The sequence below is a fragment of the Meriones unguiculatus genome, chromosome 16 (genome assembly GCF_030254825.1).
Source record: "Meriones unguiculatus strain TT.TT164.6M chromosome 16, Bangor_MerUng_6.1, whole genome shotgun sequence".
NCBI classification, from domain to species: Eukaryota; Metazoa; Chordata; class Mammalia; order Rodentia; family Muridae; genus Meriones; species Meriones unguiculatus.
The window spans coordinates 59,592,095-59,607,705 of record NC_083363.1 but is presented as its reverse complement, the minus strand read 5'-3'; the positions used below and the strand labels follow the sequence as shown (position 1 = coordinate 59,607,705).

At 39.1% G+C, this 15,611-nt stretch overlaps 1 protein-coding gene across 2 annotated transcripts in view; it reads left to right on the top strand.

Annotated features, from left to right (window-relative positions):
• The window catches only part of Tsga10 (testis specific 10), a 95,093-nt gene that overhangs the window by 38,218 nt on the left and 41,264 nt on the right, over nt 1-15,611 (top strand). For both annotated transcript variants that reach the window (XM_060369885.1, XM_060369884.1), the window contains exon 10: nt 13,657-13,772. In XM_060369885.1, coding sequence (XP_060225868.1) covers nt 13,657-13,772 — 116 coding nt within the window. The remainder of the gene's footprint in view (nt 1-13,656; nt 13,773-15,611) is intronic.

Genomic DNA, 15,611 nt, shown 5'->3' with positions numbered 1-15,611 from the left:
TTGTTATTCCTTTGGTGCAAGATCTTGCTGTGTGCCTCTGCACTTTCACAGTACCCTGCTTCTGTAGGCTGGCATTGTGCACCCTGCCCAACAGTTTGGGGGGATTTTTTTGATGTATGCTTATTTGGAAACTTCTACTGATATATAACTGAAGCATATACACTAAAATGTCAAAATTTTATATATTAATGTTGGAAAATTTTGAACTTCAAAGCTATTACCTCAAGATTCTAGCTTATTCTGCACTCTCCTGTAATTTTTTCACATGCTCTGCTGATTCCCAGGTGACCATTGGTTTTATTTCAGGCATATAGGTATTTGGATTTTCTGTAAATTTAAACCAATAATATTGTATATGTTACTTAATCAGGCTGCTTTCCCTTAATGTGGTTATTTTAATATTTATTCTTCATGTATTCATATCGTGTATAATTTATGCTCTTTGTTGAGTTGTATTCTATTGTGTAGGTATGCGCATTGATAGTTCATTATTTCCAGTTTGGGTGTATAATAAATAAAACTACTAAGCTCTTTCCTATATAAGTCTTTGTGTGGAATATGTTTTATTTCTCAGATTATTATCTAGAGTAAATGGCTGAGTCATGGGATACACTTTCTTTCAGGAAAACCATGAAAGTCTTTCTCAGTGTGCCTTTCATGCTGTGCATTTGCTCTAGTAGTTACGCATCCTCACTGACGATTGGTATGCAGTTCTTTTTTTTTACACCAGCTCTTATTTGGTGTATAGTTTTATTTTAAAATTTTATAAAACAATGTTAGCTTTTTTGTAGATTAATACATATTATACATTTAAAGAATACAGTAGAATGTTTTGATACACATACGTTGTGAACTGATACTTTGTGCACTTATCTGCTGTATTCACTGCTTCACAGCTCCTGTTTATGTAGGTAAGTACCTAATTTTGCCATTTTGGCAGTTCTTTTCTGGCCCTTTGTTCCTTTCTTGTTCTTGTGAGCTAGTGGTTTTCTGTATTGAGGCCTCAGTTCCATTGTCTTTTGTGTATTTTATTTGGTCCTTTGTGGTTATCATGAGGTTTAAGGTTTACGACTATGTTTTATACTTATGACAGTCTTTTTAAACTGGTAACAATATCATTCACCTGGAAGTGCAGATGTCTGTTAGAGATGGGTATACTTCAGGTGCATATGCATGTAAGTGGCTTTGCTAGATCATTTTGGTAGCTATTATCCTTTAGTGTTTGAAGCACTTTTTTTAAAAAATGTAATGTATTGCACTCATAGATCAGTGTCAGAGAAGCTTCTTGCAGCAGATGGGAACAAACACAGACCCACAGCCAGATATCATTCAGAGAGTGAGAGACCTTGGAACACTCAGCCCTAAATGGGATGTCTCCATCAAATCCCTCCCCTCGGAGCTCAGGGCACCCAGTGGAAGAGGAGGCCGAGAGATTGTAAGAGCCAGAGGGGATTGAGGACACCAAGAAAACAAAACCCTCTAAATCGACATGAGCAAAGCTCCTATGAATTCAAAGACTAAAGCAGCATGCACAGGGTCTGCATGGGTCTGCGCCAGGTCCTCTGCAAGTATCTTAGGCTTCCAGTTTGGTGTTTGTTTGTTTGTTTGTTTGTTTTTATGGGACTCCCAAGTATGTGAACAAGTGGGTCTCTGACTCTGTACCTTCTATTGGACTTTTTTCCTTCTGTTGGTTTGTCTTGTCCAACTTCAATGTGATGGTTTTTATTTTATCTTATAATTTTATTTTGTTATAATTTAACATTATCTCTTAGAAGCTTGTTCTTTTCTAATGAGGGAAAGAAAGGGAGTGGATCTGGATGGAGGGCAAGTACGGAAGAACTGGGATAGGAGTAGAGGGAGGGGTTGAAAACAAGAAATAAAAAATAAAGAAATACATAAATAAAATGGTAGCTTTCCTTATAGGAGTGACATGGCATTGACGTTTTTGATGTGTATTGTGTAACACCATGCCTGCTTTTGCTAAAAGACTTTTGAACTTTATATGTAGATGTTTATGTATTTCCCCAGAAGTGGGGAGTTTTAGTCAGTGTTCGCCTCTTCTCTTCACCCCTGCAGGGGAACATTAGCTCTCCTGAGGGTCCTGTGGTCCTCTATTCCTCTTCACTCTTTTTCTTCTCTAGTAGTTTTTCTAAATGCCATGTCTTGTAGTTCACAAGTAATTTCTTCTGCTTTGTCACATCGGCTGCTAATGCTGTTTCACACACAGGTGTGCCAGCATAGGCTGAGGGTGTGTCCTCAGCAGCCACGGCTGTGGGCGTTGAGTGATGGTGAGGGCCAGTGCTGTTCTTGTGCTTGTTTTCTTCTGTCTGCGAGGAGAGATGATGAATGAGGTCATCTGTCTTGACACTAGTGGGGAATATGTGGCGCGCTTGGCCCCAGAGCTGAGGCCCAGACGTCGCTGTGCTGGGCTGCTTTTGCTCCAGGGATGGATTCTCAGCTATGTCTGCCGCAGCAGTGGTAGTGATCTTTTTGGGATGATTGGAACTCGGTGTAGAAGTCAGACATGTGAGTGACAGTGACTGTAGAGCTTAGGGCATCTGCTGGCTCACTTTGGTGAGATGCAAGGTGTTTGTGGAGCACTGGTGGAGTTAGAGTGTGTAGTGTAGGCATATGCACAACACATGGTGACAGGCCCGGGGCAGTATTAGCCTGCCCTGGAGGTGCGGTTTGGGGTATCTGAGCTGCCCAGGTCACTTACGGCTCTGTGGTTTCCAAACCACGTGTGGATTTTGGAGGAGTGATCACAGTCCAAGGGCAGCAGCATAACAATGGCTGCTTTCTGAAAGTAAGGTCCGAGCAGCTTCTTCCCACTTAGCCAGCCTGTGATGGGGATGGATGGTGGTCACCTTCATTGGGAAGTTGCTCATGTCTCAAAGTAGGCCAGAGGAGACCAAGGCAGCAGCCATGTGCTGATACTTGTTCTTGGTATTCTCCAGATATCCCAGGTATGCTTTCTCCCAAGAAACTCTGTCCCCCTTTCTAAATGGTCACGTGTGTGTGTGTGTGTGTGTGTGTGTGTGCGTGTGTTGTAGAAAGATAAAAGTTGGACTCTTCTGCCATATTGTCTTTGTCACTGTTTTTTCTGCCTCAGCCTTCTGATTTCTGGGATTATGTCACGCCGACCTGCCGTGCTATTAAAGTACTGTTTGTTTTTTTTATTTGAGAATGAAATTCTATCCTGGTTTTTTTATGTTGCTTTCTATTGTTGTAATAAAGGCCACAACCAAAAGTAACTTGGGGAAGAAAGGGTTTATTTGGCTCACATACCTTGGGTTACAGGCGCTGAGGGAAGTCAAGGCAGGAACTGAAGCAGAGCCCCTGGGAAATGCCGCTTACCGATTTGTTTCCCATGATTTGGTGATTTTTCTTACGTACCCATAATCACATGCCTAGAATGGCACTACCTACAGTGGGCTAGGCTCTCCCACAGTTCTGATTCTCTCTCCCAAGACATGTTTAGGTTTGTGTCAAGCTGACAAAACCCAACCAGTACACTGGCTTTCAGAGGGGCTCTGTCTTATTTTCACCCCAACAGTGTGCAAGGGGTTCAGTTTCTACACATTCATGCTAACATTTGTTGTTGTTGTTGTTTTTCTGTTGTTTTTGATGCTCATTTAACAGGTGTTAGGCATCGCATTGTGGTTTGGTTTTACATTTCCTTAATGAGTAATGATATTGAGCATAATTTCTTATGCATTTTGATTATTTGTATGTCTTCTTTGGAGAATTGTCTTATTTCAGTCCATCAACTCCCTCCCTTTTATTGACTTTTTTTCATTGCACATAATGTTAGGTTTAGTAAATATACTTTTATAAACATATATAATATATACTTTGACTGTGTTCCTTCCCCCACATATAGCCCTACTTTTCCTTTTTTGCTCTCCTCATTAGCCCCATTGTTCCACTAGGCAGTTTTGTTTCTACTCTCATATCATGTAGATTTTATGATTTTACATGATTTTATGTGTCTGTATAAAATCTAGGGTCTATAGATGAGAGAGAATATGCTATTTTTTTTCTGGGTCTAATAGTTCACTTAATATAATGATCTGCAGTTGATTCTATTTTCCTACAGGCAACATAGTTTCATTCTTCTTTATGACTCCATAAAAGTTTAGTGTGTATAGATACCATGTTTTCTTTCTCCATTTCTTTGTTGATGGGCACTTAATTGGTTCCATACTTTTCTTTAACTAATGTAAACAGTGCTTCAGTAAACATCAGTAGCAAGTATGTCTGTGATATGTCAACTTAGAGTTCCTGTGGTAAATACCCAAGAATCGTATAACTGGATAGTATGGGAGATTGATTTTAAATTTCCTTCTATTAATTTCCATACTGATTTCCAGGGTGGCTGGAACCTCCTTTTAATATGCTAATGTTACACGTTACTCTTTAGTATATCTTATGTTTTAAAATACAGCGTACTCAAGCAGGGTGTTGTGGCTCACTTCTTTAATCCCAGCACTTGGCGAGGTAGAGGCATAGGATCTCTGTGGGTTCAAGGCCAGCCTGGCCTACAAAGCAAGTCTTGGACATCCAAGGCTGTATAGACAAACCCTATCTCAAAAAACCAAAACCAAACCAAACCAACACCCCCCCAACATACTCAATATGCTTGCTTAATGTTGTAATTCCCTAGTATATATTTATGAATAATAACAAGAAAGTTACAGTTTGACAAAACTTTCTTTTTTTGTTGTTTTTGTTTTTTGAGTCAGCGTTTCTCTGATAGCCCTGACTGTCCAGGAAGTGGCTTGAGAGACCAGGCTGGCCTCAGACTCACAAAGATCCACCTGCTTCTGCTTTTTGACTGCTGGGATTAAAGACCATGGAAAATTTTTTAATGGATTATTAAGATCTTTCTGTATGGACTTATATACAGTCATTTTCTGGTCTTATGGGGATGGAGACTAAGAGTGACTACATGTGACTGGGATAATATGCTTTTTAGAAATATGGCTTATTTTTGCAACATAATGCTGTTTAGAGTCATCTGTGCCATTGTTTATGTAAGTGATTTAATCTTTTTATTTTAATTGCCAACTACTAAACTATATGTTGATTCTGCTGGTGAATGTTTGGATTTATTACTTTTTTTTCTTTACTGTAAGAAATGTCAGGTTTAATTATTTTTGTTTTTTATTTTTGTTTTGTGTATGGGTACATTGCCTCTCTGAAGGTAGAGTCACAGGCAGTTGTGTGCTTTCTGATCCGGGTGCTAGGAATGGAGCTGCTGATCCATTTTTCTAACCTCTGGTTGTTTCTAGTAGATTTGCATGCTGAAAATTGAACTATAGCCATTGAACAGGTCTCCCTTTCCCCTTACCGTTCTACTTTTTTCCCCCCTAAGGGTTAATTATTTTAGATAATACATCTAAGTTGAATCTTACAATATTTATATATTTATGACTGATTTGTTTTCTTCAGCATAATGTTTTAATGTCTTTGGAGTTCATCCATGTTACAGCAAATGACATAGAATCAATCATTTTTGCCCTTTCTTTCTCTTACTTTACCCCTCTAGTTAAGACCTTAAATTTTATTTTGTATTGAATAGAAGTATCAAGAGTAGACACCTTTGTCAGAGATGATGAGCCAATGCTTTAGAGGTTTTTCCCTCATTTAGTGTAATGTACCTTTAGGTTTGTTATTTATAACCTTTCTTATGTTGAGGTGTGTTTCTTCTATTCCTATTTTTTTCAGAGCTTTTATCATGAAGGGATGTTTAGCTTCCTCAGAGGCTTTTTTCTGTGTTTGCTGAGGTTACCATCTGATTTCTGTCCCTGAACCCATTTTTTATGTGCTGTGTTACATTTACTGATCTATCCTTACATCCCTGGAATGAAGCCAGTTGGATCATAGTATATGACCGCCTTCCTGGCAGACCAGTATTTGTTTTCAGGTTAAGCTCTTGGCTAGAGATGTAAGGTCATAGAAGCCAAATATAGTACGGGAGCCTCACAATTCTTGACCCTACAGCAGTGATAGAAGGCTCTAGAGCAGTGGTTCTCAGCCTTCCTGATGCTGTGACATTTAATACAGTTCCTCATGCTGTGATGACCCCCCAAGCATTAAATTGTTTCATTGCTACTATAATTTTGCTGCTGTTATGGACTGTAATGTAAATATGTGATATGCAGGATATCTGATGTGTATCATCTGTGGGGCCGAGGCCCACAGTTGAGAACCACTGCTCTAGAGGCTGTTCTACTCTCTGACCTCAGGCTGGGGATATAGCATTGCACGGTTATCCTCAGATGAGGGGCTCCTCTCCTAGCACAGAGTTAAGGCAGTGTTCTCCCGCACCCATTCTGTGAGGCCGTTGGGCTTGTGTGGCTAGTGGTTTTCTCTGCTGAGTCACCTGTCATATGTTTACAGAGCCTTCATGCATTCCACCTGGGGGTGTTGCAGCTCTGAGGTCCTTTCTGTTCTTCTGGAATGGTCTTGGGATTAAGTCTTCTGTCCAGGTTACACATAAATGAGGTTTAAAATTATATTTGTTGGTGATGATGATGATGAGTATGATGATAGTGATGGTGGTGATGATGATGGTGGTGGTGGTGACGATGATGACAACAATGATGATTGTGATGGTGATAATGGTGATGATGATGACGATGATGATGACGACGATGGCGAATGACAATGATAACTGGCATTTATGTGCATGAGCCATAGTGTATGCTTAGAGGTCAAATGCAGGTAAGTAGCCGGAGTGCTGAGTGCCTTTATCTGCTTGAGCCTCCTTGCTAGGTCAGTAGTTGTTTTTAATATGCAAACATTTGGGCATTTGAATAAATAGCATAATTGGTAGCTTAGCCAAACATCATGAGGGATTTTCTTTGGTGTATTTTCTGACATTTGAATCAGGAGATTCTGGAATAGTTTTTGGGTTTTGTTTTGTTTTGTTTTTTAATTTGAAAGTGTCTCATGTGGCTCAGGTTTGCACTTACTCTGAGTGGAGGGTGATCTTGAACTCCTGATCCTCCTGCCTTCCCCTCTCAAGGGGTGTAATTACAGGGATTTACTGACGTCCTACCTTTGAGTGCCTACTTTAAGATTTGATTTAGTTGTTAGTGATTTATTAATTTGACTATTTTGATGACTACATACAGTTCCCATTTTCTATTCTTAACATAGGTCACAAGTGTTCCATAGAGATCTTTTTATAAAAGAAAATATATGGTTGTAGTATAGCTTTAATAATGTAAGAATAGTTAATGTATGCAGCAATGTTTTACATATGTGTAAGTGTGGGAAATAACCAACCTTTTACTTTTTATAACATCTGTTTTGTCATATTTGGACCTTTATGCTTCTTGATGAAGTAAATGAAACTTTAGAACTTTTAGATTTATTTGTTTTATTTTATGTTTAGGTGTTTTGCCTGTGTGTATGTATTTGCAGTGTGCACCTGTGGTGTCTATAGAGGCTGTAAGAGGGTCTGACATCCCTGGATGTAACTTCCTGGAACCGGAATTACAGATGGTGTGAACCAAACTCAAGCAGTGTAGGAACCTAGAATAGGAGCTGATGCAGAGACCATGGAGGGGTGCTGCTCACTGGCTTGCTCCCCATGGCTTGCTCAGCCTGCTTTCTTATAAAACCAGGACTGTCACCTCAGGGTGTGGCCCCCATTCACAATGGACTGGGCCCTCCCACATCAATCACATAACAAGAAAATGCCCTACGTGCATGCCTACAGCAGAATCTTGTGGAAGCATTTTCTCAATTTAAGCTCCTTTCTAATGTGGGACTTTTTTTAATTTTGAGATGATAGTATAATAATATTTTCTTTTCCATTTCCTTTCTCTAAACCCTCCTGTATAACCCTCTTTTTTCACTAACTCTTATTGCATGCATATATGTATATACATATAATCTCTTTATTCTGTATAATGTTGCCTGTATGTATGCTTTCAGGGTTGACTGGTTAGCACTGGACAACAAATTGGTGTGCTCTTCCCTGGGGGAAGACCATCTCTCCAACTCCCAGTTTGCCTCAGTTGCCTCTAGTTCTTTATGTAGGATTGAGGTCTCATGGGCTTTCCCCTGTCCACTTTGGCATGTCTATTGGTGTTATACTTGTTCAGATCACACTTGGATGCTCATGTTGGTGAGGCTTTATAGGTGTAACGTCTGGTGTTATTGGGAGAAACAATTTCACATCCTGATCTTCTGGCTCTTAAATCTTTCCACCTCCTTTTCTGCAATGTTTCCTGAGTCTTAGGTGTGGGAGTGTTTTATAGATGTAACTTTGGGAACAACACTGCATTTTTATTGGTTGTGATTTTCTGTAATGGTCTCCACTGTTATAAAAGTGAACTTTCCATAATGATGGATGAAGTGTGGGTATAAGACAAATGTTTAAAAATTGTTAGGGGTCATAGTAAATCAGTCGCAGGTTCTCCTCTAATAACTGTGACTTCACTAGCACTGAGTAGTTAGCCACGTGTCCAGTACCAGCCATGGAATCTCTCTTGTTGAGTGGCTCTTAAGCCCAATTAAATTGCTGATGGTTGCCACCAAGCCATGTGTGTCACTAGGTTTATCGTGTCATGCTGGTCAATGATGTGGGTTACAGGCATCAGTGCTGTGTAGGACTATTGATTGTCTTTCTCCTTTGGGAGCTTGCTTGATGTCCTCAGGTACCATAAAGCTAGGAAGAACATTATGACTGCCTTCAGTTTGGGCCTATAAAAGTTGAAACATACTCATTTACTGTGATTATAACTTTGGCTTGATTCATTTATTTTAATTTTTGTTTCCTCCCTCTGTTTTCATTTCTTCTGACTTTAAGTGGGCTATTTGGTATTTAGAAAATTCCATTTTGGTGTGTGTGTGATATTTTTACTGTTTGTAAAGCAATTTTAGTGATTAGGTATTACTTGTCACATTTAACACTTTGAATAAAGTATAAAAATCTGGCTCCCTGTGAAGTTCTTTTTTACTTGAAATTTTCATATATATATATACATATACAATATGTATTAATATAATCTAATCTCCACTCCCTTCTACTAACTCTTCTGCTCCTTCCCCAATATATTTCCCTTCAAGTTTCAAGTCTCTCTCTTTCTCTCTCTCTCTATATATATATGTATAAATGTACAGATATATGTGTGTATGTATATATATGTCCTACACACACACACACACACACACACACATATATATACCCAGTCAGTGCTGTCCATTTGCACATGGCTATGGGGTTATCTACTAGGGGTATGGACCAGCTACCAATGGCCACCCCTTGAAAAAAAGTAACTCTTCCTCTCATATCAGAGATCGACTGGCAGTAAATCCTTGGCTAAGAGTTTGGCCTTGGGAGGCTCTCTCCCCACCCATGTTAGAATTTTTTTAAATAGTTTTTTTAAAAAGATTTATTTATTAATTATGTATACAATGTTTTGCCTGCATGTGTGCCTGTACACCAGAAGAGGGCACCAGATCTCATTATATAGATGGTTATGAGCCAACATGTGGTTGTTGGGAATTGAACTCAGGACTTCTGGAAGAACAGACAGTGCTCTTAACCTCTGAGCCGTCTCTCTGACCCCACAAGTTGGAATCTTTAACTGCCTTTATCTTGTGCAGGTAAGCATAGTTGTTGTGAGTTTGTATGTTCAACACTCACCTTATGTCCTGAGGACAACATTTTGTAGCACTCTTTTCCACCCTCTGGCTTGTACATTTTTCTACCTTCTCTTTCATGATGTTCCCTGAGCACTTAAAGTCAGTTATTCTCATCCCTTTGAACAAGTAGGAGTCTTTACATTAACTACTACCCTACTGCAGTAAGTTTCTCTGCCAAAGGTTCAAATCTATGGATAAAACCAAAAATATTTAGAAGGCATTTAGACAACATGATCATTTAGAAAATCAACACCAAGAGATTACTTCCTTGGGACTATCACTTTCCTAGCCATAGGTTTTAACCATGTCTATAGTACTAAAGCATGAAATTCCCCTCTGTGGAGCAGACCTCAGATCTAGTCAGGACAACAGTTGGTTACCCTGTAAGTAACCTTGCCACTATTGTATCATTGTGTACATCTTGCCCAGTAGGTCAGATATTTAACCTGCGTAAGACCATTCATGTCATTCCCCAACTCCACCAGAAGCCTGCATAGCATTGTTTAGTACTGTGAAAGCTAAGTCAGCAGGGAGACAAGTTGATTGTTGTGTCCTGCAACCAAAATATTTGGTATCTTCACTGCCTAGTTATGGTGGTCAATCAAAAAGTAATGACAATAGCCTGTATTGTTTGAGGTGTCTCTGGGGCAGTGGTTCTCAATCTGTGGATCATGGCCCCTTCTCAGGGGGTCATCTAAGACCACTGGAAAAGTCAGATATTTACAGTACAGTTCATAGCAGTAGCAAAATTAGTTATGAAGTAGCAACAAAAATAATTTAATGGTGGAATTCATTATAACATGAAGAACTGTATTAAAGGGTCATAGCAAGCTCTGGGGTATCCATAACAATTCATAGGGCATAACACAGAGATTTTCTTTTAATAACCCATGTCCTCTAGAGCATGTCTGTTCAGACGGGATACCTTAGTTCAAGATTCTTTTTTGTTGTTGGGATATTCTTTTTTTAAAAATATTAAGATTTTTATGTTTATTAGTGTTTTGTCTGCATTTATGCGAGTGTACCACATATGTGTCTGGTGCCCATGGAGGTCAAAGGAGGCTATCAGATCTCTGGAACTGGAATTACGTATGGAGGTGAACCACGTTTGGGTGCTGGGAACTTACCTTGAGTCCTCTGCAAGAGCAACAGTGTTTCTACCTCCGCAGCCCAGCTGTTATATTCTTAGCTCACTTTCAAGTGTGGTTTCATAATATTTGTATAGCCTTAGTTTTGCTTAATCTACCCCAGCTCTCCTTTCATTCTTTGAAGTTCTTTTACTTTTAGAGACTTGAAATTGCCTTAATAAAGTCAGATTAAAGCTTCCTTGTTCTAAGACTTCATCTTCTATTAGCCATTAGTCCTTTGAGCATTGCCTTTATTCTCTCCCTTTGATTTGACTTGGTAAATAACAGACCTTCTCATTTTCATCTTTATATCTCTTCCTCTGTCAGTTTCCCATCATCTTACCTGTGTTCTTGATAAGGGTGGTTTTCTCTGAGCTGTTTGTTACATTTTGCTAGTTGTCTCTTTAGCTTTATATGTTAGCTTGTCCATTGAACTTGTTGTTTTTAAAGTTTTAATGGTATTAGTTTAATTTTGTGATTATGTTTTTTAAAAGCTATTGTTTTTCTATTGATTTTGTCCTATTTTATTTTAAATGTATCTGTTTGAAAGTTTCTGTTCACTAGTGCTGTACTCTGAAATTTGAGATTATCTAATTCAGTTTTTATACTTTTGGTTTTAACCTCTTATTTGTATTGTTTCCTGATATAATTTGTGATTTGGAATGGGGGATCATTTTCTTTTTTAAAATTTTTTACAGTTTATTATATATCCCAATTGAGGCCCCCTCCCTTAACTACTCCGATCCCACCCTCCCTCTTCCCCCCATCCCCTTCCCCTAGTACACTGAAAGGGGGAGTTCTCTTCTTTTGCCATCTGCCCATAGCTTATAAAATCTTATCAGAACTGCCTGGATCTTCTTCCTCTGTTTTCCTGGTAAGACCGCATCGCCAGGGTTAAGTGATTAGAGAGGAGCAATCGAGTTCATGACCGAGGCAGCCCCTGCTTTCCTTACTCGGGAACCCATGGAGACTAAGCTACCAGTTGGCTACATCTGAGCAGGGGGTCTAGGTCCTCTCCATGTGTGGTCCTTGGTTGGTGCATCAGGCACCCCTGGACTCAGATTTTTAGCTTTGTTGGTCTCCTTCTGGGACTTCTGTCCTCTTCATGTCCCCCAATTCCCACTCTCCTCTTCTTCAATAAGACTCCCTGTGCTCTGCCCAAAGTTTGGCCATGATGAGTCTCCGCATCTGCTTCAGTCCTCTGTTGGGTGGAGCCGTTCAGAGGACCCTCTGTAGAAGGCTTGAAATGGGCATCATTTTCAGCCGGACTGTTTGAGCATTAGCTCTCGCCTTGGTTGAGAGTGTTGTCTCCAGAAAAGTTTGCCAGTGTCACGAGTTTATCTGTCCAATTTGGAACCAACTTTGACTTTTCATTTCTTTTAGTAATAAGAATTTTACTAGGAAGAATTTCCTGAGCGTTTTAACAACTGATGAGTTCTATAGGCTGATCTACTAGAGGCATAACTCAGTGGCCTTATGTGGGCTGTTTTAGTCTATTTTTTTTGTGATAAATTTGTCTGTGGTATCCTTTTTACTCTAGGCTGCTGAGACAGACAAACTCAACTATGATGACTGTAAGTGTCATGGCTTTGATTATGTGGCAGGAGAATCCCTTACAGATTACTGTACATTTTGTCATACATGTAAAATGGTGCTTTCCGGGTGGTGATGGCACATACCTTTAATCCCAGCACTCAGGAGGCAGAGGCAGGTGAATCTCTTGAGTTTGAGGTCAGCCTAGTATACAGAGCAAGTTCCAGGACAGCGCAAACTACATCAAGAGACCCTCTCTCACAAAACCAAAACAAGCAAATAATAAATAAAAATAAGGTGATGTCACACGTTATCTTTTTATCTTTTATCATTAAATACCTAAGTGTGATTTTGGTGAAAGGACTTTGGTATTTCTAGACATGGAAGTCTGTTTATTTACTTGTGGACTATGAACTTCCTGAGGGTATGGACAGTGCCAACTTAATTCACCATTGCTTCCTGGACACCTAGTGCTTACACATGCCAGACAGTAAATGTTTGTGGAGTGAATAAAATGCTGCTCATGAGAGATTTAATTATAAAAGTGAAACCCCAGAATAAATGTAAAATGTAATAGCAAGGAATCAGTGTATCTGCATAAAAGCAAATGATTTTTACTCATATGATACTTTTCAGCCAGAAAATCATGATCTAAGAGCTGCAGTATAAGATATTAGGTGTAGGTAAATGTGATTCAGTTTAACTTTATAGTATAACTGTAAAGTGTGCATAACAAAATACAATAAGGGGTTGGGGATTTAGCTCAGTGGTAGAGCACTTGCAAGGCCCTAGGTCCTCAACTCTGGAAAAAAAAAAAGGTAAAACACAATAAAGCAATAAACCTCGTGTGTGTTTGTGTGTGTGTGTGTGTGTGTGTGTGTGTGTGTGTGTGTTTGTAGACCAGAGGTCAACAGTGGGAGTCCTCCTGTTCCTTTCCATCTATTTTTGAGTTCCAGTCTTTCTCTTCCTGAATCTTGAGCTCACTGATTGGGTAGGTTGTCTGACCAGTGACCTCCAAGAATCTGCCCTTCTTTTCCCTCTCTCAGCCCCAGTGCTGGAATTACAAATGCATGCTTCTAGGCCAGCTTCTTATTCACACACTGGGGACCTGAACTCAGGTCCTCATGTTTGCACAGTGGGCATTTTACTGACCAAACTATTCTTCTAGCTCCTTATTTTGTAAATTCCCTGTGGTGTGTTTTTAAAATAATGACAGTATTAAAAGTGAAACATATATTAATGTCCTTAAAAGCTTTTAGATTTAAATATACTAAAAGTTAACAAAACATAAAAATTCCAGAATTAGTTTTTATTATTAAAATATTTGCAGACTTTTATATGAAAACACAGAAAAAGATCTTTCTGATACTCAGCGACATCTTGCTAAGAAAAAATATGAGCTACAGCTTACTCAGGAGAAAATTATGTGCCTGGATGAAAAAATTGGTAAGTTTTTTTTTTCCTGTCATTACCTTCTATTTTCCATAAGTCTGGTAGAAATACACATTTTTATTTTCTTTAGCTCACTTAGGGAGAGGCCCTTAGCCTTAAGTGATGGCTTGAATTTGTCAGTGAAGAGAGAGTTAAAATCACAACTTCTTTTTCTTGATGATAATTACTTGTAATACAATACAGTTTATATAACAGCTTACTCAGAGCTATTGAAAGGAATTGTAATGTATATGCATTTTAGTTTGGATAGAGAACAGTCACATATTCAGTCATATCTATAACAATGTTTGAGCTTAGAGAAAAAAATCACTTTGATAAAAATTCCCATTTATGTTGATGTGATCACAAGTTACTGTTCTTTGAAAGAACAGATAAGTTTTGTCAGGATTATAGAAGACCAAAGAAGAGGAAATGAAAAGCAGGTAGTGGTGGCACACCCTTTTAATCCCAGCAGAGGCAGAGGCTCTGGGAAGCAGAGGCAGGTGGGTCTCTAGGAGCTCAAAGCCAGCCTGGTCTACAGAGTGAGTTCCAGGGCTGCCAAGGCAGAAAACCCTATCTTGAAAAATGCCTCCCCACCAAGGAAAGTATTTATTTGGAATTCTCAGGAAAAAGTCTTTCCCAGAGAAGAGTCCACTACTTGATTATCCAATACCTAATAGCTAGCCCTAAAACATACATACAAGTAATACTGTATGGTCTGAGCAGGTTGTGTTTAAATGTTTACACACATACATATACATAACAATAGTTAAAGAAAAAGAATTTGAAACACAGCCAGGAAGCTACATGGGAGGGATTGGGGAAGGAAAGGTAAGGGGGGTGATGTAATTATATTATAATCTCAAAAAATTACTTCTGTTTAGTAAATGTTAGCATGAATAACTAGGTAGGTGGAATTGCTACAGATTGAGACAAGAAATACTTGAAGAGAAATATGAAATATAGTAAGATACCATATATAAATGACATTTTTAAAGCATGAAGTCACCTAGGGGGAGGGAAAAAAAAACAGAATAAGGAGAAGAGAAATCAAGCCAGAATAAGAAGAAACCAAAGAACTAGGAAGAAAAGCCAGACATGAATTTATTTGGTAGGGAAAAAGAAAGGGTGTTTTAAGTAGAGGGTGGGATCTCTTGTCAGATACTTTTGAAAAAATGGAATAATATGGGCTTAAAAATGGACATGAAATTTAGCATAGTGGCAGTTTTGGTAATAGCGACCAATCAAGCTCGGAGTGTTATTTGTTGAAGAGGAACAAATGAGAAGACAAAATATGTACACAACAAACGCATTCACAACAGGAGGTATGGTCAGAATCCATGAACGGAGGCCAGGACGAGGCCAGGTCTATGGGATGTCCACTGGTGGTAGTGGGTGTTGCGAAGTGCAGCCAGCCTGAGCCTTAGTGACACGCTGGGGAACGCACATGCCTACACACACGTATAGGGCTATGTAAAATAATGGGCTAGACTCTTGAGACCTTTTGTATTGGATAGCCAGTTGGTGTGTGCTTCCCTGGAGAATTCTATTTTTCCTGATAATTTCAGATGTTAGAAATAATTTCATCCTCCATAAGCCTAACAGAAATTTCCTGCTATTTCTAAGAGTAAGATGTGATGACATCAATGCACATAGGAGCGTTTATCCAACTGATTTTTTGTTGTTGTTGTTGTTTTTGTAATCCCAAACAATTAAACAACAACAAGAATCTAGCATGGTAGTTCATACTTACAGTCTCAGCACTTGGGAGGTTGAAGTAGGAGGATCATGAGTCCGGGCAGTCTGGGCTGCATAACAGATCCCAAGTCTGTGGGTTATGTTATGAGACACTGT